Source organism: Pristiophorus japonicus, chromosome 12 (genome assembly GCF_044704955.1).
Source record: "Pristiophorus japonicus isolate sPriJap1 chromosome 12, sPriJap1.hap1, whole genome shotgun sequence".
In the NCBI taxonomy this organism is placed as follows: Eukaryota; Metazoa; Chordata; class Chondrichthyes; family Pristiophoridae; genus Pristiophorus; species Pristiophorus japonicus.
Genome location: NC_091988.1, coordinates 149,710,145 through 149,736,786, shown reverse-complemented (window position 1 = coordinate 149,736,786; position 26,642 = coordinate 149,710,145). Strand labels below are relative to the sequence as shown.

Sequence of the window (26,642 nt, the reverse complement as noted above, 5' to 3'; positions counted from 1 at the left end):
ACATAATGTTCTTTTTGCAGTACTTTTTTTAATGAAGGTAAACTCCCTTTACCTGTTCCTCCATTCCTCTTGGCTACACCAAGCTATATACTCTACATACCCAAAGGCAGAGTGCAAAACCGGCTCCATCAATGCTGCCCGGTGACAGCTGCTTCCGTAATATTGAATAATAAACAAGTTTACACAATCTTTGGAATCAATCACTGCTCTTCTATTAAGTACGTAGTGCTACTAACAAAGTTATTTAACAATAGCACTTTAGAACTTTTAATAAAAAGAATTGTTTTATAGGGAGAGTTGCATTTTGAGTTTGTGTGGCAGTGCACTGAGACACTGTTCCTCGGAATGCCACCATGTTGCTTTTCCCCTGCCATTCCACACACAACGGGGGCATTTTCAATTTTGCCACCTGGACAGTAACCTGGCAGAGCAGATCACCTGCCCTTTGTAGAACATAGGACCATAGGACCAGGAGTAGGCCAATCAGCCCTTCGAGCCAGTTCTGCCATTCAGTGAGATCATGACTGATCACAAATGGAGTGAAGATCTGGCAGGTTCAACAACCGCAGAAACTTGCACTCATATAGCGCCTATAACCTAGTAAAAACATCCCGAGGGGATCATCATAAAAAATTTGACACTAAGCCACATAACGGGATGTTAGGTGTTCGAAATCATGGATGCCTAAAAATGTATAAAACTGTTACGAATGCTGTGTTGTACCTTAACGTCTGTGGAATGCTACTGGGATCTCACGATTGGGCACCATTGTCCCAGAATGCAATGTTTCCACAACATCTTCGTCGGTAGCCACTATTTTGTACCTTGGCACCAGCTGCAATGAAAAAAACTCCCAAGTTAGAAAAGGCTGTGACTCTGGCTAATTGTTGCATTTAAACAAAGCTGGCGTAGAAATGACGATACCCAACACATATGACTTACCCAGCAAAGGGCCAACTGCAGTTGTAGCTCAGCCAGTCGCCGGCCGATGCACATCCTTTTCCCAACGCCAAACGGCACATGTGCAAAGGGATTGATTGTGTGCTTGCCCTGCAGCCAGCGCTCAGGTTTAAACTGCATTCCCTCATCAAAATATTCTTCATTCCACCCTATCGCATGATTGTTTATCATTAAAATAGTCTGCAAGAAAAAAACAGGCACTTTCCTCTTATATTTCGTATAAAAATGTAATCATTCTGAAAATGCAAGGATTAAACTTTTATTTTTTTTGCCCATGTTGTTTAAACAAGACTCACACTTCCATGACATAAACAATTAACTCTTTTACATTTTTATATATAGCTAGCTGATCTTCAGTGGTATTGTTCATGGACAAATAAAAAGAACATTTGTGGTCTTTTTCTCTTCATGTGACTGTCTCTCTGCTTACCTTCCATTCTCTAATTCTTTGTGTTTACGGCTGTCTTTCTGCCTGTTTTAGACATGGTTACATGCTTAATATGATTGCATTCTTAAAACACTATAAATGATGACATGGCTACAATTTGATGATTTAACATTAGTTGTTGTCATGACTCAAGTAGGTAGCCTATCAAAACAGTATTTAAACCAATAGTTGTTAAGTGACAATTGTCACCACTCTCAATTCAGAATCGGTTGTTTGTGAGTTCACTTGAACATATAATCTAGGCAGTTCAGTGTTTCACTGAAAGGGAGCTGTTCAGCCTGAGATGGCCATCTGATGGATGAGACATTAAAACTAGGACCCCTTCTGCCTATTCTCCTGGTTCAGGTGGATGCTAAAAATCCAATACTGCTATTCAAAGAAGGGCAGGTAGTTCTTTTCGTGTCATGGCCAACATTTATCCCTTAACCAGCTACACCAAAAACAGATTAATCGGTAATGAATTTTACTGCTGTTTGTAGGACACGACTGTGTGCGAAATAGCTGCTATGTTATGCCCATGTAACATTCACTGTCCTTCAAACTTAATTCATTGCATATGTGTTTCTGAGATGTGATAAGGTTCTATATTTTGTCATTTCCTATAATATGAAAGTTCCTTAAACATATGGGACAAGAAATAATTCAAGATGTCAATGAGATAACAACAAAATGAAGCTGTTTTTGGTTTGTATCTGGAAAGTGCTTGATACTTACTCCCTTAGGTAGCAAATAGTCACCGAGAACAGTTTCTTCATCCAGGGTCCGACTTGTAAAGGGCACAGATGGAGTAATCCTAAACAGATATTTGGCATCAGTGATCATTTTATTGAAGCGTTTAGTTACATCTGTATATTTACCAAGATTGCAATATTCTCTGTAAAAATGTAAAAGCCCCTGGTAATTGTCAATTCATGTGCTACATTAATTGAAATAATAATTAAGATTACATAGGATAAAAAGGCATGGGCAATGGCTAAGTATATGGAAGATATTCTGTGTATTTAATAGTTCTGAGAAAAAATGAATATAAATGATTACAACAGAAAGTACAATAATATAGGTAAAACAGTGGGCCCAAGTTTCCACATGATTTGCGCCTGATTTTTTAGGAGCAACTGGTGGAGAATGGACTATCTTAGAAATCGCAATTCTCCACATTTTTTTTTCTGCAGTTCGAGTCAGGTAGAACAGTTCTAGTTTGGAACAGAATTTTTTCTTCAAAAGGGGGCGTGTCCGGCCACTGACGCCTGATTTGAAAGTTTCCACAGTGAAAATGTACTCCAAACTAAAGTAGAATCGAGCAAGTGAAGATTTTTGTAGAACTAAAAAAATCTGTTCTACACATTAAAAAATCAGGCGCAGGTTACAAATCAGGCGTCCAGAACGAGGTGGGGGGGGGGGGCGGAGGGGAACTCATTAAATTCTACAATAAATCCTTATTTATACTTATACAATTATTATACAAATAAATCCAACCTGAATAAACATTTATAAGCAAAGAAAAGATTAAATAAACCATCTTCCTACCTGTGTGAAAGTGCTTCAGCCAGGAAGAATGCTGCAGCAAGCGTCACAAAACGAGGCAGCCGTTACCGAACGCGGGCGGGAGGGAGGGGAGGAGGGAGCCGACCGAACGCAGGGGGGGGGAGCCGACTGAACGCGGGGTGGGGGGGGAGCCGACCGAACGCGGGGTGGGGGTGGGGGGAGCCGACCGAACGCGGGAGGGAGAGAGCCGACCGAACGCAGGGGGGGGGGGGGGGGAGGGAAGGGAGCCGACCGAACGCAGGAGGGAGAGAGCCGACCGAACGTGGGGGGGTGGGGGAGCCGACCGAACGCGGGGGGGGGGGGTGGGGAGCCGATCGAACGCAGGGGGGTGGTGGGGGAAGCCGACCGAACGCGGGAGGGAGAGAGCCGACCGAACGCGGGGGGGGGGAGAGAGCCGACCGAAAGTGGGGGGGGGGGGGAGCCAACCGAACGTGGAGGGGGGGAGGGAAGGGAGCCGACCGAACGCGGGGTGGGGGGGGAAGGGAGGGAGCCGACCGAACGCGGGGGGGGGAGGGGGGGGAGGGAGGGAGCCGACCGAACGCGGGAGGGGGGGGGGAAAGAGAGAAGGCTGCAGGAAGCCTCAAAAATTGAGGAGCCACTTCCCCACGGCAAAAGGGGGAGGTCGTCGGGAAACGGCTGGCTCAACTTTCTGAGGCTTCCTGCACCCTTCTCACTGCTACAAGAAGCCTCAGTGCTGATGTGCTGATGGCAATGTACTTTTATAAAAAAATGTTCAAAAACTAAACAGCTACAAAGAACTACAAAAATGTCCGAGTGCCAATGTTTTTTTCACACTGTGCGTGCGCGAACGCTCCAACGCGCACGCGCAGCGTTGCCGGCAGGAAAAAAAACTAATTTAAATAGTACCCTCCCCCTCCCACTTACAAAATCGGCGTGAGTGTAGGCTCCGCCCCCCCCGGGCGCCGCGCCAGGCAGACAAGGAGCTGCAAAGCGCTCGAGAATCGCGAGTTTTTTTTTAGGCGCCGTTTTAGGCGCGAAAAACTGCCGCCCAGCTCGGAGGGGCGCCCGTTTGTTTTCGTGTGGAAACTTGGGCCCAGTATTTCAGTTCCTAATTTGGTAAAACAGTACAGAACAGAATCAGGTACACGTTACCAGATAATATTACCAATTCATATATAATTCTCAAAATGATACGTAAGTTATAAACTAAAAGCCTACCAGTTCCACTGTAATTCACTGGGGCAATTTATTGTGCATGTTATAGAATGGTAGGATGCATTATAGAATTGTTTGCTTTTAAAATTCTGTACAAGTTCCCAATCTTGGCCAAGTTACAAAGTCTCGGGGCTGGATTTTTGGATTTTTGCTGCCCCTGTTAACGCTCCGGAAGGATGGCAATGGTGATGGATAGCACTTCCAGGTGAGCAGCCAGCTTCCAGCGCCCTGGTGCCGGTTTTAGGAGGCTTGTAGCAGTACCGCCCGGGAGAGGCGAGCTGGTGTGCAACATCCATGTTTGCGACACCGGCTTGCAATTTGAAACTTGCCCAACCCGTAGCGCCCCGCAACGCCCCCTAGGGGGACCTGTGAAAGCTGGCGATTCGAGCTGTACTGGCCGCAGTGAGGGAAGGAATGTGGACCAGAGGTAAGTCTGATTGATTTTTATTTTTGCAATTTATGTTGTTGTGGCGTCAGTAATGTATTGGAAATGTTTTTGGTGGGTTTTTTTCAGATTTTTTTTCCCACAGAAACCTCTCTCGGTGCTGAAAGACCAGCAGTTTCGATCGGGAATTTCATTCGCTCAGCCAGCCTAGTGCCCTAAACGTGTGCAACACCTCCCTTTGCGCCCCACTCCAAACTCCGGGCACAGCTGATGAATTTTGCGGCGGCACTCGCAAACCATTTGCCGGCGCAAAATTTACCGCCCCGTCCGGGTTAACGCCGCAACAGAGCTGCGACCGAATTTCCACCTCAAGGTGTTGACTGCTTGCTAGATCGAGGAAAGCTGCTCTGGTGTACTTCTGGTTGTGAGCAGCTGCCTACTTTTGACTGGGATTAAGTACATGACACACATAAAACAAAAAATATTGTGGCGTTGAAAATTTCAACATGAAGCACAAAAGAATCAAATACAAAAACACACATATAAAGAATGAAAAAAATCTGGTCAAACAAACCTCATAGACTCCTTCAGGCAAGCCTTCAGGTAGGGCATTTTCTTAATGTCTTCTGCAGTTGGGGCCTGGTTTTTAGACAGCACACGCAGTATTTCCTCATTAAGTTTGTCTTGCACTTTGGGATTTCGAGATAGATTAAAGATAGCCCAAAGCAAACTGTTAGCAGTCTGTAATATAAGATAGCAGAAAGTGTTAATGTGCTTTTTCCAGAGTTTTCATTTGATTGTCTATGCTTAATTAACTGTTACGATTTACAGCATTTATTATGAGCTGCTTCTTTATTTTAAATACATGACTCAGCTAATGTAGAGTCAATATATAACCGTATGTGAGAGGCACTTTGTAATTTATTTCTTCTCAAAATATAATGGTTAAAAATGGATTGATGGAAAACTTGGGGGAAATCCTGCAAACCTATGAAATCTAAAGGAGCTCTATTTCAAACTTATCTCTAAAGCTTCAATTTAAAAATTTTTATCATTTTTAAAATACCAGTTTTATTAATTTACTTCCTCCACTGAGAGGTACCCTATATTGAAATCAGACGCCTAGCATCTGGTTGGTCTAGCCCTTTGCAACGTACTAATCTACCACCTTAATCAGAGATCTTTTGTTGGTTCACAGAGTTAATTTCATAATGATGGAAAGGCCCACAGGAGTGGAAATACTGTGGCTCCGAGAAATTAGGCTGATTGCAGTTGTCTTCAGTTTCATTTCAAGCTACAAGACAATGCAAACATCCAAAAAATGCTGTTTAATATTTCACAGATTGTTACGATATATATATATAAAAAACTAGCAGTCAAACAAGTGATTTTTTTGAAACAAAGGATACATTTTTACCATCTATTCCTAGCACTCTTGTTCATACAGACACTAGGTAACAAGTTCCCTTTGAACACCAACACAAAAATACCTTAAACATTTAAACAACAGTTTCAACTGTCAGAAATTGCAGTTCTCATGTAAACAGACATACTTATGATGATAGATGTCGAGTAGAGAAGTATAAGACAACAGCAATTCAATCAATCAAGCAGTTCTAATACTATCATGAAGCACAAGAGTTTATTGATGACAACAGAAAATTGAGATCAAATATACACTTAACTTACGGACAGCTATGTTATTCCTCATAAGAAATAGTGAATAGTATTTTAAAATAATATTCATATTCACTTTATAATATTGTTTTACTGTGCCTAGGAACAATATAGATTTAGGTAAGAGGATAATAGAACAGTTAATGATATCGGAACTGACAGAACATGATATAGGAACACAGGCACTGTAATGTTTCCAACTTTTGTTCGGTAGCAGAAGTAAACTGTTCAGTAAATATTGTAGAGAAAGACCTCGCATTTATATATCTTTCCTGTCTTCAGGATGTCCTAAAGCATGTTACAACCAACAAATTACTTTTGAAGCACATTCACTGTTGTTATTTAAGCAAACAAAGCAGACATTTTGCACACTGAGAACAGAATCGAGATAACTAGCCAGTTCATTTCTTTCGATGGCCGTTATCCTGCTCACCCATCACCCCTGTGCTCGCTGACCTGCATTGGCTCCCAGTTAAGCAATGCCTTGATTTCAAAATTCTCATCTTTGTTTTCAAATCTCTCCATGGCCTCGACCCTCCCTATCTCTGTAATCTCCTTCAGCCCCACAACCTCCCGAGATAACTGCACTCCTCTAATTCTTCCCTCTTGAGCATCCCTGATTATAATCGCTCAACCATTGGTGGCAGTGCCTTCTGTTGCCTAAGCCCTAAGCTCGGGAACTCCCTGCCTAAACCTCTCTTTCCTCCTTCAAGACGTTCCTTAAAACCTATCTCTTTAACCAAACTTTTGGTCACCTGCCCTGATTTCTCCTTATGCGGCTCAGTGTCAAACTTTTTATCTCATACTTCTGTGAAGCACCTTGGGACGTTTCACTACGTTAAAGGCGCTATATAAATACAAGTTGTTGTTAGTTGAGGGGTAAATGTTGGATAGGATACTGGGAGAACTCTGAAAAATGTCATGGGAGCTTTTACGTCCACCTGATGTGGTCTCAGTTAAACAACTTACCGACAGACATGGGGGAAATTTTTTCTCACTACTGACCCGTTTTTCAGCGTAAATGGAGTAGTCGCAAGAGAAAAATTTGAAAAAGAAACTTACTGCTCATTGCTGCCTGCCCAAGGTGAGCCCATTGTAATTTTCGAAAGGGCCTCGCTTTAGGTGGCCAGCACTCCTGACAGAAACAGGCCGGAGATTCATTAAAATATTTAAATTGGAGACGTAAAATGCGTTTATGCTAGTCTTTCATTGTGTGGAATGTGCTCTGCCCAGTGGAATTGGGTGTTCAGAGGCCTAACCAGTGGTCCTTAACACAACCATTGAGAGTCACTTCAGAAACACTAAAGGTAAGTTTGTTAAATGTTTTTTGTGGTACATGAATGCTCCTCTGGCACCACAAAAATCGTCCTGCCCAGTGCCAGTCCCTCCGTGCACCCCGTCCCGCACAGAGATTGCCCACTCCCCCATAACAATGTTCCGTCGGCTCAGCTCCATGGAGGAGCTGCCGGCTTTCCTATACTCTCCCCTCACCATGTTCTGACCATGAAAATGGACTGCTGATCGAACCACCCAATGCCTGTTCAATGTCCACTCAAGGCAACAATTGCCCCCATCGCCTTTAACTATGTAGCATTCTCTTAGCATCAAACTGTCAGCCTAGGTCATGTGTTCCAAGTCTTACAAAAGAGCCTGAAACCACAATGTTCCGACTCCAAGGCGAGAGTGCTACCACTGAGCCAAGCTGACACTTAAGGCCCGAGTTTGGTCGATTTACCGCCAGCTGCCGCTGAGTTTTCTCGGCGGTCTCGATGGTTTTTGGGCACTCTCCCGTCCGAGCAAGTTTGGTCAGGTCCTCATGCCGGCGGGGAGAGACCGCTGGGGACCATCCGCTGGTGTGCACCGGCGTGCAACACCCACAAAAGTCCTCTCGCCCGCTGAGTTGCCAGTTTGGTCCAGGCAGTCCTCTGCTCCAGCAGCAGAAGAGACCACCGCGTGGAGGCAGGTCTTACCTGAACGGTGAGTATAAAGGCCTGTGAAAAAAGGTTAGTGCACTTCTTTTCTTTATTTATTTTGCAGGGATTTAGGTCGATGGGGGTCCTCTGAAAGATTTCTGGTGGGTTTTGTTTTTTTTTGTTTTGAAAATGTTTTAATTTCCCCGTTCCCCCCCCTCCCTGGGCCCGACTCTATCCTCAGCAGTAATTTGCCGAGGATGGCATTTGCCGCCCAGAATGGGACCTACCGCCTGCTGCCACCCAGAATAGGCATGCAAGGCCCATTTTTGTTGCCGGGCAGTTTCCCCCACATTTTTTCATGAAACTTCCGCCCAAAGTACCGTCAGGATCTTAACGGTCCTTTGGGCGGAACTTAGCTTTCACCAAACTCGGGCCCTTAGTAACTAAGTTTGTAACACTAAGTGCGTTCTCTCAATTTAGCTATGAACTGCACCTTTCAATCATTCTCAACAGCAGCATATGGATTTCAGTCAGAATATTACCGTTTCTACTCCTCCAATCTGGAGCTCCGTGATAGCAGCATACAGCTCTTTCCTCGATAGTTCACTGCCATTGTAGATTTCTGAGAGAAAGTCATTGGCTGGACAGGATGAGTGTCTGTTCAGTCTTCCATCAATGTGGCATTTTGCTGTAACAATGTGCACAAAAACAGCTTAAATTATAAATACACAAGGTAGCTAAATATACAAATTAAGATCACTTAAAAGTTGCTTCCAGTTACTGGGAAAAAATATTTCTGGAAACCATCAAATTCTTCATGGGACTATCCTTGAGAGATCCTAAACTCTTTTCTTTTCAGTTGAGATATTTTCCTGGTGAGGTCAATTATAAAAATAGGCTTATTCAAATACATTTATCTGTGCTTGAATGTTACTCAATGGAGATTTTTTTTAAAGTTGATGCTTTGTTATGCAATTTAATTATTTTCATGCGTGATGGTGAATAAATAACTAATATAAACATAGAAACATAGAAATATAGAAAATAGGTGCCGGAGTAGGCCATTCAGCCCTTCGAGCCTGCACCGCCATTCAATAAGATCATGGCTGATCATTCCCTTTTAGTACCCCTTTCCTGCTTTCTCTCCATACCCCTTAATCCCCGAAGCCGTAAGGGCCATATCTAACTCCTTCTTGAATATATCCAATCAACTGGCATCAACAACTCTCTGCGGCAGGGAATTCCACAGGTTAACAACTCTCTGAGTGAAGAAGTTTCTCCTCATCTCAGTCCTAAATGGCCGACCTCTTATCCTAAGTCTATGTCCCCTGGTTCTGGACCTCCCCAACATCGGGAACATTCTTCCCGCCTCTCATCCTTCTAAACTCCAGTGAATAAAGGCCCAGTTGATCCAGTCTCTCCTCATATGACAGTCCAGCCATCCCTGGAATTAGTCTGGTGAACCCTCGCTGCACTCCCTCAATAGCAAGAACGTCCTTCCCAAGATTAGGAGACCAAAACCGAACACAATATTCCACGTGAGGCCTCACTAAGGCCCTGTACAACTGCAGTAATGCCTCCCTGCTCCTATACTCAAATCCGCTAGCTATGAAGGCCAACATACCGTTTGCCTTCTTCACCGCCTGTTGTACCTGCATGCCAACCTTCAATGATTGATGAACCATGACACCCAGGTCTCATTGCACCTCCCCTTTTCCTAATCTGCCACCATTCAGATAATATTCTGCCTTCGTGTTTTTGCCCCCAAAATGGATAACCTCACATTTATCCACATTATACTGCATCTGCCATGCATTTGCCCACTCACCTAACCTGTCCAAGTCACCCTGCAGCCTCTTAGCATCCCCCTCACAGCTCACACCACCACCAGTTTAGTGTCATTTGCAAACTTGGAGATATTGCACTCAATTCCTTCATCCAAATCGTTAATGTATATTGTAAAGAGCTGTGGTCCCAGCACTGAGCCCTGTGGCACTCCATTAGTCACTGCCTGCCATTCTGAAAAGGACCCGTTTATCCTGACTCTCTGCTTCCTGTCTGCCAACCAGTTCTCTATCCACGTCAGTACATTACCCCCAATACCATGCGCTTTGATTTTGCACACCAATCTCTTGTGCGGGACATTGTCAAAAGCCTTTTGAAAGTCCAAATACACCACATCCACTGGTTCTCCCTTGTCCACTCTGCTAGTTACATCCTCAAAAAATTCCAGAAGATTCGTCAAGCATGATTTCCCTTTCATAAATCCATGCTGACTTGGACTGATCCAGTCACTGCTTTCCAAATGCACTGCTATCTCATCCTTAATGATTGATTCCAACATTTTCCCTACTACTGATGTCAGGCTAACCGGTCTATAATTACCCGTTTTCTCTCTCCCTCCTTTTTTAAAAAGTGGTGTTACATTAGCTACCCTCCAGTCCATAGGAACTGATCCAGAATCGATAGACTGTTGGAAAATGATCACCAATGCATCCACTATTTCGAGGGCCACTTCCTTAAGTACTCTGAGACAATGTCATTGATTAATGGTCTTCGAAAAACAGAATGGTAATTTTATTAAATCATTATTATTTATAAACTGGGTTACAAGAATTCAAACTTTTCAGTAATCCATTTGGATTCAGACGATTCGTGTGAGTGACGTAAAAACTGTATTTATTCTGTTTCTTGGTACGGGTATATTGCTTTTTTGCCTTCCTGATCTTGCTAACTGTTTAACATCTGCTAGAGCTGAAAAACAAGATTGAGTTTGAACTGTTTCACTCAAACAATCAACCTTTTTGATTCTGTTTGATAAATAATCATCTGAACAAATAAATGCCTTGAAAAAAACAGTTTGTGATACAGCTGTGGGAGAGTCCAAAACTAAGGGTCATAAATATAAGATAGTCACCGATAAATACAATAAGGAATTCAAGAGCAACTTCCTTATACTCAAGTATGGTTAGAATGTGGAACTCGCTACTACATGGAGTAGTTGAAGCGGACAGCATAGATGCATTTAAGAGGAAGCTAGATAAATATGTGAGGGGAAAATGAATGGAAGGATATGTTGATAGGGTTAGATGAAGTACGGTGGGAGGAGGCTTGGGTGGAGCATAAAGACCGGAATAGAACTGTTGGGCCAAGTGGCCTGTTTCTGTGCTGTAAATTCAATGTAGCTATGTTGCACAGGTGATAGGATCCAATCTCCATATACTGACTTACTGATTTCAATTGCCCCAAGGGGAGGCACTGATTAAAGGCTAACACTATCGCACAGGGAGGGAAGGCTGTTGTTCCACCCTAGGCCGCTAACATTCACCACCTTGTGACTGTGCCATAACTAGGAGGCACAAAATAGAATACATTTTCTCACTCCAAATTGGCTCTTTTGGAGCGGACTTGGGACAGATCAACTTTCACACTGTAAGTGGAAACTCCTGCAATAACAGGAGTTGCCACCTGCATTATTGGCCCCAAGTTTCCACATGATTTGCTCCTGATTTTTAGGAGCAACTGGTGTAGAACGGAGTATCTTAGAAATCGGAATTCTCGTCATTTAGTTTGCTCCAGTTTTAGTCAGTTAGAACAGTTTCACTTTGGAACAGAATTTTTTTTTCAAAAGGGGGCGTGTCCGGCCACTTACGCCTGTTTTCAAAGTTTCGGCAGTGAAAACTTACTCCAAACTAACTTAGAATGGAGTAAGTGAAGATTTTTGTATGCTCGAAAAAACCTTGTCTACACTTTAGAAAATCAGGCGTAGGTTACAAATCAGGCGTAGGGAATGGGGGGGTGGGGGGGTTTAAAGGGAAGTTTACAAACATTAAACACTTCAGTTTTACAAATAAAGAGCCATCATCAATAATAAATGATAAATACATCAATAAATCAACCAATAAATCAATCAAAAAAAATTAATAAATCATTTTTTTTCAAAAAATCAATAAATAAAACATTTTCTACTTACCGACTGCAGCACCGGGAACCCTCCAACAGCATGCTGGGATGCCCCCCCCTCCCCCAGTGTGTCTCTGTCAGTGTCTCTATCTCTCTGTCTGTCTGTGTGTGTCTCTCATTCTCTGTCTGTCAGTGTCTGTGTTTCTGACAGCGAGGGGAGGGGGCGGAGGGGGGTAGAGGGAGAGAGGGGGGCAGCAGAGGGAGGGAAGGGGGAGGGATGGGGGAGAAGGGGGAGGGAGGGGGGAGGGGGGAGAAGGGGATAAAGGAGAGAAGGGGGAGAAAGGAGATGGGGGAAGGAAGGAGATGGGGGGAGAAAGGAGATGGGGGGGAAAGGAGATGGGGGGAAAGGAGATGCGGGGGGGAAGGAGATGGGGGGGAAGGAGATGGGGGGGGAAGGAGATGGAGGGGGAAGGGAGGAGATGGGGGGAGGAAGGAGATAGGGTGGGAGGAAGGAGATGAGTGGGGGGAAGGCGATTGGGGGGGAAGGAGATTAAGGAGATTGGGGGGGGGGGGAAAGGAGAACGAGGAGGGAGGCTGAACAGGCCGGGCCCGAGACTTCGGGCAGGGCCCGTCCCCAGCACCAGATTTACAGGTAGGTGGCGTTGGGTTGGGTCGGGGGGTGGTGGGTGGGAGGTCGGTTCGGTTTGGGTCGGGGGGAGGGAGGAGAGGGAGGTCAGGTCGGATCCAGTCCGGGGGCGTGGAGGGGGGGGAGCGGGAGTCGGGCCGGGGTCGGTGTCGGGTCCGGTCCGGAGGCGGGGGCGGGGGGGGGGGGGGGAAGCGGGAGTCAGGTCGGTGTTGGGTCCGGTCCGGGGACGGAGGGGAAGCGGGAGTCAGGTCGGTGTCGGGTCCGGTCCGGTCCAGAGGCGGGAAGCGGGAGTCAAGTCGGGTCGGGAAGAAGCAGGAGCTGGCCATGGGAGGAGCCTTATTCACGCAGCCCCAGTGCTGCCATTCGGCCAGGGCTAGGGGCTGCGTGCTTCGCCCCTCCCACACAGTTTTGGGCGCCTGGAGCTACTGCACATGCGCGCCCACTGTAGCATGCATGTGCAGAGGTCCCGGCACTGTTTTCAGCGCAGGGACCTGGCTCTGCCCCCTACAGCTCGTGCTGCGCTGCGCCGAGGGCCAGAGGACCTGCAGGGAGGTGGAGAATCTGGAAGTTTTTTTTAGGCGCACTTTGTGGCGTGAAAAACGGGCGTCCAGGTCGGGACTGTGCCGTTCTAGGCAGGGCTCGAAACATGGGCCCATAGAGCTGCCAGAATTACTGCCATTAACAGCAGAAGTAGTGGTGAGCAGTCTGATCCATTAGTGGCTAGACACAGTAGGAGCAGGGAATATAGGTGGCAATAAGCAGGGAGGGAAGGTGCAAAAGCTGGGGCAACTCTTTGGGGCGGGGAGGAGGGAGAGTGCCAATATTAGCTATGGAGAGTGGGGAAAGGAATTGTTAGCATTAATGGGGAAAAGTGCCAGTTTGAACTGTGGGGTGGGGGCGGAGAAGAGTGTGATGTTGAATTGAGAGGGGAGATGGAGAAGGTTGGAAGAGGAGAGAGTGTGTCTATGAAAGGATGATGAGTGTGATGGGGTACAGAACTCTGTGAATTGAGGCAAAGGGGACTTGGATGTGGGAATGTGACTATTGAGAGAACTTTTGGGGAAGTGATGGTCTGGTTGGTGTGTTGAAAATCTAAATATCACTTTATTTTTATTTTTTGATTTAAAATCTATTAATTGTGAAATATAAAAGGGCTTCACATTAGCCATAATGCAGCATTTTTAATATAAAACAAATTAAAAATTGAGAGGAACATGGATCCTTTCCCCCGAGTTTATCAGCATCAATTCTGTGCCTTCAATATTTTGATTTATTCTTCAGGTTTTCATGTGCTTATGTTTTATTCCTCCAACACAAGTGAAAGAATGTTGTGTAGGCTGCTGCTTAGGGTATGAAGCCCATGCAACTACTAGTTTTCACATGTCATGGCTTATAATCAGGGCCATTCTTGAGGTATCAGCTTTTTGGGGGCTATGTTGGGTGCTATTTTGAAACTAGATTTTGCAAGTTTTATAGGTTGGCATATGTGCTATTGGCCCTTAGCAGATTGGTTGTTTCAGAAATTAAAGTTATAAATAAAATAAATCTGTCATACCATTGTTACAGAATATATATAAAAGAAATGTAGGCAAGGAACATGACCACTCCTGGCTGTTCACTTAGAAAGCAAAATAAATGTGCTTTGAAGGGTTAATATCTGTTACTACGCCCACAAGTCATGTTGAAAGTGCTTTATCTTTGCTAATCTACTTCAGCTGTTTTCACTACTGAAATGGGAAAGTGGGTGTGTCAGTCAATAGTGCCTGGAATGAATAAGCTATGTGCGCAGCAAGAACTGCATATCCCTGTCAGTTCAGTGACCCCATCCAATGCCTCATGTTAACCTTAGACTGTTATAAACACTTGGCTCCAATACCCTGTTCCAGGTCATTCAGTTTACTAGTGCACATCTGATGACTGATCCTAGTGCATGCCATTCCAGTGAAATGGCATCAGGTTCATCATTCAATCACATGATCTAAAAAGTGACTAAAATCTCTCTTTTTGGACTGAATAAAATGAACATGGCATCCTCAAAATACAGTAAGGTAAAATAGTTATTACATTAGACATTAATTGCTACCTTGGTTCTTTGATAACAGTTGGTATTTTCTAACAGTAACTGTACTTTTAAAAACTATTTAATAACTATAAAGTAAATAGATTTTTTTCAATGAAAAGAGACAGAAATAAGACAGGAAATTATAGACCAGCTAGTCTTGCTTCAGCTGTTGGTGAACTATTTGTGCCTTTAATGCAAGATAAAAGTACGGTGTACATGGTGAAACTTGGGTTAATCATGGCCAGCCAACAGAAATGTCAAAAGGGAATGTTGAACTTGACCAACTTTTAAAGAATTTTTAAACGGAATAATAGAAAGGAAAGATAAAGGAAATGCAGTCGATATGGATTTTCAAAAGGCATTTGATAAAGGAGCACATAATAGTTATGGCAAAGATAATGGCATATAAAATTAAGGGGAATGTAGTCACATGGATCGAGAGATGGCTGGAATAGCAGAAATCAAAGTGTGGGCGTAAAATTAAGTTTCTAGGACTGGAAAATGTGATGTTCCACAGAAGTTTGTGTCGGGGCCATGCTTATTTAGTGTATATATATTTATATATATATATATATATGAATAATCCAGATTTTGGAATGGGGGAAACAACATTGAAATTTACTGATGACATCAAATTGGAGGGAGGGTATGGCCAATTGGAACAATGGCTGAAAGACTGAAGGTGGAGATAGAAAGACCAGCAGGAATGCAGATAGGTCACAGATGCAGTTCAATGTAAGTAATACATTTTGAAAGTAAAAATAGGGGAAGTATGTACATTCTAAATGTTAAGATTTTAAATAGTGTAGAGGAGCAGGTGGTTTTGGTTTGTAGATGTATAGGTTATTAAAAGAGCAAGAGAGATGGTTAAGCCATAAAAAGGCAACTAGAATCTGGTTTTATATCCAGAGGCATAGGACTGGATTTGGAGCAGGGTGGGGCTTCCATCAGTGACCCTTCCATGGTCAAATAACCATGTAGGACGGACTTCCAGCAGGGCCTCCACCATCAACAGAGAGCCATTAAAGCAGAGGGAAATGCAGGCATTTCTGCACCGAAATACCCATTGGCGGGTGTGGTGGGATTAGACTGTGGCACAAGTGGAGAAAAACTTGATGGGTTAAATGGCCTGGTTCTGTTTTATAATGTTCTCTGGTTTTCTGTTTAAAAAATCATGTTCTCTACGGACTAGTCACGCAATAAATTAGTCACTAGGGGTAATATTAACCTAAAAAAAAACTGGTGGGTTTGGAGCGTGAGGATAGTTAAATTGTTAAAAATGGGATTCCCAACCTGATCCTGCCTCAAACCCACCTAATTCCGGTTTTAACAGAGGCGGGCCGGGAGGGCGGGTGACCAACCTGCTCCCAGAAGGCGGAATGTCAATTTAAATATTGTAATGAGGCTGGAAGCATCATGTTCAACCTCCATCTTGTTGTTAACTGCATGTGGACAGGTTTCACACAATTCATGAAACCCGGCAGTTCAAACAAGATTGGGACAAGCACCACTTGGTAACTGGTTTGTTAAATGAGAATTAATGAGGAAACCAAGACCTACTTTGTGCCAGAAATAATTTTTGCCAGCAACATCATCATCATATCATCATCATGATGATGCTGCTGCCAGCACACAGAATGTGAACCCTCAAACTTCCCAAAGTTGCCTGCAAGAAGATGCCCATGAGAGAGCAGAGAGAGGAATTTTCATCCCATCGATCTGTGTTAAGATTTGCATTCATAGCTGCTCAAAGATTTTAGAATTGAAGAATTACATATACTCCGGGATCTGTAGGGCTGAAACATTCGTTTTTCAGAGCCTTTGCATGAATATTATCTCTGATACAGTTGACATTACCGATATACCCTTTAATCAGGCATATACCTGTTTTGAATATATTGTCCCAAGCTTCTGTATGGTCTTTCCAAGTCTTGGTATTAAAGCTTTTATGGAGCCCAACTGGAGTCACCATCATTTTACCAAATGTATTCATCATCTAAGATATATCGGAGATAAAAAGAATGTATGATCATTTGCAAATTACATACAGGGAAATAAATGCATTCTAAAAAATTGAAATTGGCTTCACTTCATTGTGTTATGCTGTGTTCTGTAATTTAAATCAGTTAGTCCTGCTTTTAAAATCCATTATTTATCTGTGTCAAAAGTGTGCAAAATATGCTTCTTTCAGTAAGAAAAATGCAATCAGTTTAGTCATATACTTTCTTCTGAGTCAGATGTATCAGGCTAACAGAGATTTGGTCCATTAGTCTACAGCCATTTTTAGATCCCACTTATTTTGGTGGGTGTACATGAACCTTTATTGCTTCATTATTTCTTGCAATTTAAAATAAAACTGAGAACACTAGAAATACACAAAAGGTTTATCAGGATCTATACAGAGAAAAGATGGGTAAATATTTCAAGGGTGGACCTTTCACTAGAACTTGCCACACAACGTTAACTCTGTTTCTCTCTACAGATGCTGCCTGACCCGCTGAGATTTCCAGCTTTTTCTGTTTTTTTTCTCAGATTCCAGAATCCACAATATTTTGCTTCTGCCACACGTTTTATTTAGATTTTCATCATTTCTTCCTTTGTTATCATACTTGTAATTGATAGCCTGCTTTTAAATTGATAATCAAACAGGATGCTGCAGAAAATTCTACTTGTTATATTGGTAGGATGTTAATCCAATAATCTCAATATTTTATTTGATTACACTCTATAATTTGATCACTTTATACAAACAAACTTTTTTGGTATACCATAGAACTAATTGCTGAGCTATACTAAAATAATTTATTGCAGTGTACTTACAATTTTAATTGCCTGGATGAAGTTCAAAGATTCTTCACCCACATTTTGTTCCAGAAGGCCAAATCTTTTATCATACAACACCAAGCAAATAGCTATAATTAGAAAGGTATTTATAAGTGCATAATGCAATTGCCAAACACCACAATATATATAATATATTACATTGCATTGTACTTTTTACATCTTTAGTATCTGTATGCTTTAATAAAGAACTAAAAATAATTGTTTGCAAATAAATATTTAATTCAGATTCTATTGTTTCCAGCTTATGGTAAAACAATCAAAGATGCAGGGGGTGAAATTGCCACTTTTTGCAAGGCCCGTTAGCAGCTCCGGGGAGCGCTAACAGGGCTCAAGACATTTGCCCGGAAGTTTACGGAGGTGCTTTCATGGCAGTGCCGCACGCCTCCACGCAACAGGGGCATGAGCGGGTGTCAGCACCAGCTGCACATGTCGTGAAGCTGGCCGACATACACTCGTGCGGCGAAAGTTAAAGGGGAAGTCATCAGCACCCTGCGCCGCTATCTTAGGTTTTTTTTGCCAACTCTCAGGTCGGCTAGCCTATTTTTTTTCCATGGTCCGGGCCACCATCGTGCAGCCTGGCACTCCGTTTTGGGTGCCGGGCTGCAGGCCCGGTCGCACGCTGCCCTGGTGGTCCAGCGGAGGCCATCAGAGGCCTTGCAAAGCGGCCCGCCCCTTTAAGCGAAGGGGAGGGGCATTGAAGTATGTCAGCACTACGAGGAGCATCTGTGTAGGCTGCACAACTCACCACGTTAGCGCTGCTGAAACCTCCCCTAAATAAAGTGGAGCACGCACAATTCTGCTCCACTTCCTTTGAGGGGTGGTAAGCCCAATTCAGCGGCTGGGGCAGGACTTCTACGCCAGGCACAGGAAATCCTGTCCCAAGCAGGTTACCGCCCCCAATCGGGGCGCAGGGCAATTTTGCCACTGCAGTGTCTGAAAAATTGTGCCAATCATTTTATGACACATAGGTACTTGTTTTAATAGAATGCTTTTTCTAAGATCTTTGGGGTGGAGTACAGAGCAGAGGTCAAAAGCTTTCCCACAGAAATTTGGCAATCAGAAAGAGGGAAGGTTGGATTTCTACCAGTTATCTCACAATTAGTCGGTTACAGAGTGGTATAGGCAGAAAACATGGGAACATAGGAACAGGAGTAGGCCATTCAGCCCCTCGAGCCTGTTCTGTCATTCAATGAGATCTTGGCTGATCTGTGAACTAACTCCATATACCTGCCTTTGTCCCATATCCCTTAATACTTTGGTTAACAAAAAGCTATCAATCTCCGATTTAAAATTAATAATTGATCTAGCATCAATTGCCTTTCGCGGAAGAGAGTTCCAAACTTCTATCACTCTTTGTGTGTAGAAGTGTTTCTTAATTTTACTCCTAAAAGGTCTGGCTCTAATTTTTAGACTATGCCCCCTAGTCCTTACATCCTCAACCAACAGAAATTGTTTCTCTCTATCTACCCTATCTGTTCCCCTTAATATGCTGAAAACTTCGATCAGATCACCCCTTAACCATCTAAATTCTAGGGAATACAACCATAATTTGTGTAAACACTTCTCGTAACTTAACCCAGAGGTTGGGAGATCCTCTCTTCTGGGGAATGGAGAATGTAACAGGCTTGGGGGAAGGAATCATTAACAAATGGAGGGAGGATTTTATTTAAAACACGTTCTTCTTGGTACCACATTGTTATAAATATATTCATGGTTTCACAGTATGTGAATGTGCTTTGTGTGCTTCTGCAGCTGATCTTCACCACTCGGTTCTTATTTCGTGATGGGTAAAAATTGAAGAGTGAAAATCCGCAATCTGAGTACACACCGCTTCCCTTGCATCAAACTCACCCTCACTACTAGAACGAAAACCTTTAAATAAACAAACTTTTTAACCTCCTACTGATATATGAGAAAACATTCAGTGCCAACAATGGTTACATCAATACTAATGATTAAATAAAGTGGGTGTACACTTCAATGGAAATGTTATTGCTATTTTAGTTTGCTGTAACAGAACTGCAATTTATTAGGAGACATCTTTCCACAAAATTGAGTTAAAATAATTAAATAATCTTAACCCAATTGGTTTAATCCAATTTTTAAACTGGATTTTATTCTAAACTGCATTATCGAAACAAAAACTTGGTGAAAAAAATCTCCTAATGACAATTTGCAACTCCATCAGTATTCATTTATCTTCACTAACCGAAGAATGTTTTGGCATAACACTAATCACAAGAACTTACTTTCAAAGGACCATTTGTTCAGTTCCTGATATAAATCATCAATCTTGCCTGTCTCATCACAGAGCTTCTCCATTCTTCCCATGAAATCCTTTAGAACCTGAGAAATATTCAGAAAAACAAAGTGAGCAAATATCTCAAAGCACAGGTTTCAGACTGGGGTTCCTGGATTGTACCATCTCCAGTAGGGCATTCCAGGAGCTCCTGGCAACCCGATCATTAGATTTCTGGATGTTTCTATATTTGCCGATTTACTGCACTGTATTTATCTCGCTGTACACTAATAGAACATATTTTCTACAATTACAGCTGTGTTTTTCTTTGGGTAGCTGATACTGTCTTTTGCAAGTTAGAAGAAGGACCCTCCCCCGAATGTTTCAATGTTTGTAGGCGGTCCCCGATGCAAAAAATCTTTGAAACCCACTGTCTAAAAAGCTATGAATACTAAGCATGCTCATTTCACCCTTCGCGTACTTTTATTTCAGTTACTTTTTCCACGGTCTTGGTTGAAAGCTGATTTCTTCGGAATGTTTAACCATACTATCTCCCATCATCAAATTGCTGTGGCAAAGTCTAGCTGTATTTTTGAACATGTTTGCCAAGCATGTTACCGTTCCAACATAGTTGGGTATTGATTAGGTGTTGGAGTTAGATATACTGAAGCAATCAGTCTTCAGCAAACACTGAAGTCACCAATGTCACGGGGCAAGGGGAAATACTCTGATTACAAGGACACCTCTTTACGTTGGTTGCAAGGCTGTGCTTTGACATACACTCTAGGGGATGTTAAACTCTCCTGTGTCAATATTTTAAAGGGTGCTATACAAAAAAAATCCAACTATAAAGTGGAACTCTTGTTTTAAATGTGTGTGTTTCTGCACAGTATTGCAGAACCATGTGAAATGGACAGCTCTCTTGCTGCCTGTTTTGCGCGGATTTGGATCAGGGCTATGAGTCTTACTTGCTCACTGGAGTCAGCGGGATGGAAGATTGCAACGAAATCCGATGTCCCTGTGATATAACACCGTGTACATGTGCATATAAAGCTGCATGACCCGTGCTGATAGGAAAGTATGATTACCGCGTTGATTTTTCCATCCAGTTTCACTACTTCTGTTGGCATCATCAATTTTTTTTGAAACACGCTCCTCACCCTTTGCCAGTCCTTTCCTTCCCTGAAGTCAAGACAACGAAAAAAGGGGGATGGGGGGGGGGGGGGGAACTCAAGTTTAGTTCACAGATCGCACGGCTTGCCACAGGGATTTATACACACGGTGGGTTCAACCTGGCAGATATTTCCCTTACAGTCTGAAACGTTGATCTAATTTGCTAATGGCGGTTAGCTATAACATACTGTTCATACTTGCAATAATACCACTGCTCAGTTCTGATCACAGTTCAATATTTATAGTTTGCAACAATATGAATGCAATAATAGTTACACCAATTCCACATTTCTGTCATTTGTAATTTCCCAATGAAATACATTCTATAAAATGAATTGGATCATCATTTGTAGGTCAATATTTTTCAAGAATTATTTTTAATTGCAATCATCTTCTTTGATATGGAATTTGCCTGCGTGGCCCCCTGTACTCACAGAATGAGTAGTCCATACGCCTCGTCTCTGTAGTCTCGGTAAGCTTTCCACGGTTTGATCTCCAGGCGCTGGGGGTAGAGACTTTCTTTGCGGAAGAGAGCTTCCAGGAGACACGGAGCCCCGATGTGCACGGATTCAAATGGCCCCAACTTCATCTTAAAAATCTTCCCAAATTTCTTATGAAATTCGACCTATGGGGAAAAAAAACAACACATTGTTGGGGAAAAATTGGATAATCACTTGGGAGTCAACGGTGAAATGTGTCCTGTCAACCTTCGAGTTGCAATTTCTTGTTTCAAAAATACCTTAAACAAGGTGAGCTACGACTTTAATTGTATTATTTTCTGAAAGCGCTAATGATAAATTCGTTTTGCAAATCCATAGCTCAAGCTAGAATTGATGGAATGCGCCCTTGAGTTTACCAGTGTTTTGTGTTGTTTTTGGAGTCCTCCTCTCCTGATGATTTCCAGCAGGCTGCCCACCACAGGCCACTTAGTGGGGCCCGGGAGGGAACTGTGCCCACTCGGTGCCAGGGCTTTTTCGAGGGCACTGCCAGCAGTGGAGTTCGGAACGCTGAGCTGCAACTTGCTCCCTTCTCTCCAGCACTGCAGGAGCAAGCTGGCGTTTTTCACCTGAAATCGCATTTTTAGCCTCAAGTGTAAACAGCGGCAACAAATTAGCCGCCCTGTCGGTTCTACCTGGAATGCTATTCTCTGAACAAATATATAGATGCCGCCGCTTGTGTGGCTCCCAGCTCCTGGCCAATCACAAACCGCGTCTGGTTGGTGTGGCTGCCGAGCCCACCATTCAGTTTTTTTTGTTGTGCAAACACGCGGGGAGCCAGGGCCGATTCTGGGAATGAACTGGATCACATCACGCCAGTCACTGCAAGTTGGCTCTCACCTGACTGACAGCAACTTCAAAATGCAACCTCCATAGATTAACATCCGGCTACTGCGATTCGGCTCAGATTTCCACAAGACTGAGAGAGCTGATCGGGAAACCTCATTTCGGAATGGCATATTTGTAAACACAAATTAGGATGAAAGAATACATCATGCAAACAAATTGCTGCAAATTAAAAATAAAAATATCACTAATCAATTAAACTGGAACCAATCTGAACAACTTTGGGACTGACAGAATGTCACATCCTTCAAATGTTTTACAAATCTTAAATTCCCATTTCAATACAAAATTGTACAGTCTTTCCAAATGCTACGCTCCTGAATTCGTTAGCACGTGCATTCCGAGAAGTGATCTGGGTTATATCCCCTTCCCTCCACTTCTCCAGCTTTCTCAGCCTGTCTCTCCCCCATTCCCCCTGCCTTAACTTATTGAATCATTTGCACAGCTGTCAGCTTTGTGGCAATGTGAGAAGAACGATTTATGACCAAAACACGATGATAGTTGTAAATCCAGTTAAAACACGGAGCTGTGTGTTTATTTTTCAATGTGAGTTACAGCTAAATATGTTTAATTTTAAATCAAAATAGTGTCACTTTAGCTTGACGCAGTTGTAGCACTCTCATATTTGAGTTAAAAGTTCCGGTCGTATAGTGGTTATGTTACTGGACTAGTAATCCAGAGATATGTGTTCAAATCCCATCACGGCAGCTGGGGGAATTTAAATTTTGTGAATTAAATAAATCTGGAATTAAAATGCTCGTATCAGTAATGGAGCCCATGAAACTATCATTGTTTTTAAAACCCATTTGATTCACTAATGTCTTTTAGGGAAGGAAATCTGTCATCCTTACCTGGTCTGGTCGATATGTGAGTCCAGACCCACAGCAATGTGGTTGACTCTCAACTGCTCTCTGAAATGGCCGAGCAAGCCATTCAGTTGTAGCAAACTGCCTCGCCAAAGTCACTATGGGAGTACCTTCACCACACGGACTGCAGTGGTTCACCATCACCTTCTCGAGGGCAATTAGGGATGGGCAATAAATGCTGGTCTTACCAGCAACACCCACATCCCATGAACGAATAAAAAAAAAAGAATGTTGTGGGTTCAAGCCCCACTGCAGGACTTGACCACTAAAACTAGACGGGCACTTCAGTGCAGCACTGACAGAATGCTGCATCATTGGAGATGCCGCCTTTTCGATGAGGCATTAAACAAAAGCTTCATCAAGCTGCTGAGTTGGATATACAAGATTCCATGGCACAAGTCGAAGAAGAGTGTTGGAGTTGTCCCAGAGTTGGTGTCATCTATCCCTCAATCAGCACCACCAAAACTGATGAATTGGTCAATTATTTCATTGCTGTTTTTGAGACTTGCTATGTACATGTTGCTGCTGCATTTGCCTACACAAAATATTAATAATTGACTTTCACTCTGGGATGTGAAAGGTGCTATACAAATGAACATTCTTTTCTTCAAAATGAGTCAGGTTTACGCTTTTTTACATGTTTGATTACCTTGTCTCCCTTTTTTCCTTACCCTTTGTTTTTTTCCCCTTGGCTGCTTCTCCCAACTCTTTTTTTCTCCCCATCTTTGCTTCTACTGCTATGATCAGTTTATCATAACAACAGAAATGTATGCTTTCTTCTCCCCCAATCCCCCCAAAGGCAGTAGTATATGGGACAGATAACCTGGCCAGGCAGCACTCATGTAGACACCATACAGCTGGGGCTAAGTGAGTCTTCGCCTTAAGGATTGAGGGGAAGGACTTTACAGGTCATTTAAGGACAATTTTTACTCCATTAGAATCAGATAATTAAAGAGGGTCTAATTTTAATCCCACTGTACCTTCATCAATCAAGATACTTTATAAATGAGTGCTATTTATTACATGATACAACTTTCACCTCCAACATACAGCAACTACTGATACTGTAGTTAGTTCCCATGACCATGTCATACTTTATTTCATTAAAAAAATGTATCTGTTTTAATTTGCAGGATTACACTTAGCAAGTAACTTTAAGGATATGTATGTTCAGTTTCATTTGGATAGATATAAATATGATGCACCACATTCTGCAAATGGTTGTAAATTTAAAAAACTCATTTTGGAATGTGGGCATTGCTGGCAAGGCCAGTATTTATTGCCCATCCCTAATTGCCCTTGAGAAGGTGGTGGTGAGCCATCTTTTTGAACTACCTGTAAATCATGTGATGAACATACTCCCATAGTGCTGTTAAGAAGGGAGTTCCAGGATTTTGATCCAGCGACGATGAGGAAACAGCGATATATTTCCAAGTCAGGATGGTGTGTGACTTGGAGGGGAATGTGGATGGTGTTCCCATGCGCCTGCTGCCCATGTCGTTCTAGGTATTAGGAGTCATGGGTTTGGGAGGTGCTGACAAAACAAATCTATGTATTGAAAAGTCTTGTGTATAGCTGCATCACACATAAAAATATTTATGTGACACATTAACTATCTGTAGTATGAAAAAAATCATCTGTCAAACTTTTTGATTAGCTTTGATAACTACTATCTGTTATACATGCTTATTCGCTCGAATATAGATAGATATTTAAAGTTACCTGTTGTGTATCTGTAAAGCATGCACTCCCATGTTCCGCCACCAGGGGGGGGGGCTCATCCCCTGAAGTATCAAGTGATCCCAGCATCCCTTGGGAGCACTGTATTTAAGCCAGCCCCTAAGGCCCGTTCCTCACTCTGGAGTGTATTATTAAAGACTGAGGTCACTGTTACTTTAACCTCGCTGTGTGCAGCCTCATCTGTGTTAGGAACACAATAACTGGTGACGAGAATACGAATCCAACACAAAGATGCAGCAAACTGTGGGCATCCTGGAGAAGTTCTCGGAGGGTGAGGTCTGGGAAGCCTATGTCGAACGGCTAGAGCAGGACTTTGTAGCCAACGAGCTGGATGGAGAAGGAAGCGCTGCAAAAAGGAGAGCGGTCCTCCTCACAGTCTGCGGGGCACCGACCTACAGCCTCATGAAGAATCTTCTGGCTCCAGTGAAACCCACAGATAAGTCATATGAGGAGCTGTGTACACTGGTTCAGGAGCATCTTAACCCGAGGGAGAGCGTGCTGATGGCGACGTACCGGTTCGACACGTGCCAGCGATCTGAAGGTCAGGAAGTGGCGAGCTACATCGCCGAGCTAAGGCGACTTGCAGGACAATGTGAGTTTGATGGTTACCTGAAGCAAATGCTCAGAGATTTTTTTGTACTGGGCATTGGCCACGAGACCATCCTACGAAAACTTTTGACGGTAGAGACACCAACCCTCAGTAAGGCCATTGCAATAGCACAGGCGTTTATGTCCATCAGTGATAACACCAAATAAATCTCTCAGCATACAAGTGCTAGCAATGTTCATAAATTAACTGGAACTGTGTTTGCGAGCAGAAATGTACAGGGCAGAACACATGAGTCTGCAACTGCCAGCAGGCCTCAGGTGACCCAGATGACTCAGAGTCGGCAACAAAGGATGAATGCAAGGCAAGTCACACCTTGTTGGTGTTGTGGAGCATTCCATTCAGCCTATTCATGCCGCTTCAAAGGGTATGTTTGCAAGAGCTGTGGAACAATGGGGCACCTCCAACGAGCTTGCAAACAAGCTGCAAGCTCTGCAAAACCTGCTAACCACCACGTGGCAGAGGAAGATCGGTCCATGGTGGATCAAAGCAATTGCGAGCCTCAGGGAGAGGAGGCAGATGCTGAAGTACATGGGGTGCATACATTTAACAAAATGACCACCTATAATGCTAAATGTAAAATTGAATGGTTTACCCGTAGCCATGGAACTGGACATTGGCGCTAGCCAATCCATCATGAGTAAAATGATGTTTGAGAGACTGTGGTGCAACAAGGCAGTTAGACCAGCCTAACCCCTATCCTCACAAAACTGAGAACGTACACCAAAGAGCTTATCACTGTCCTGGGCAGCGCCATGGTCAAGGTCATCTACGAGGGCACGGTGCACCAACTACCACTCTGGCAATGGCCCCACACTGCTTGGAAGGAGCTGGCTGGGCAAAATCCGCTGGAACTGGGATGACATCCGAGCGCTATCACATGTCGATGAGGCCTCATGTACCAAGGTTCTGAACAAATTTCCTTCTCTTTTTGAGCCAGGCATTGGAAACTTTTCTGGAGCTAAGGTGCGGATCCACTTGGTCCCAGAGGCACGACCCATTCATCACAAGGTGCGAGCGGTACCTCACATGATGAGGGAGAGTGTGGAAATCGAGCTGGACAGGCTGCAACACGAGGGCATCATCTCCCCAGTGGAATTCAGTGAGTGGGCCAG

At 43.4% G+C, this 26,642-nt stretch overlaps 1 protein-coding gene across 1 annotated transcript; it reads right to left on the bottom strand.

Moving 5' to 3' along the window:
- Window positions 1–724: 724 nt before the first annotated feature.
- cyp24a1 (cytochrome P450, family 24, subfamily A, polypeptide 1) lies at window positions 725–22,049 on the bottom strand. Its single transcript, XM_070895014.1, has 11 exons — window positions 21,828–22,049; window positions 21,406–21,596; window positions 20,887–20,980; window positions 19,809–19,905; window positions 17,536–17,627; window positions 16,600–16,711; window positions 8,647–8,792; window positions 5,089–5,255; window positions 2,123–2,201; window positions 943–1,140; window positions 725–835 (listed from the first exon to the last, which is right to left on the bottom strand). The coding sequence occupies exons 1-11, from the start codon at window positions 22,047–22,049 to the stop codon at window positions 725–727; spliced, it is 1,509 nt and encodes a 502-aa protein (XP_070751115.1).
- Between the last annotated feature and the right edge of the window lie 4,593 nt (window positions 22,050–26,642).

Excerpts from the sequence above, each read along its gene's own strand:
- cyp24a1 (XM_070895014.1), bottom strand. The coding sequence starts at position 22,049 with ATGCGATTTCAGGTGAAAAACGCCAGCTTGCTCCTGCAGTGCTGGAGA. Across the intron at positions 17,628-19,808 it reads GAACAAATGGTCCTTTGAAA|CTATTTGCTTGGTGTTGTAT; the intron begins GTAAGTTCTTGT and ends TTCTAATTATAG. Across the intron at positions 16,712-17,535 it reads TCATCCAGGCAATTAAAATT|ATGATGAATACATTTGGTAA; the intron begins GTAAGTACACTG and ends GATATATCTTAG.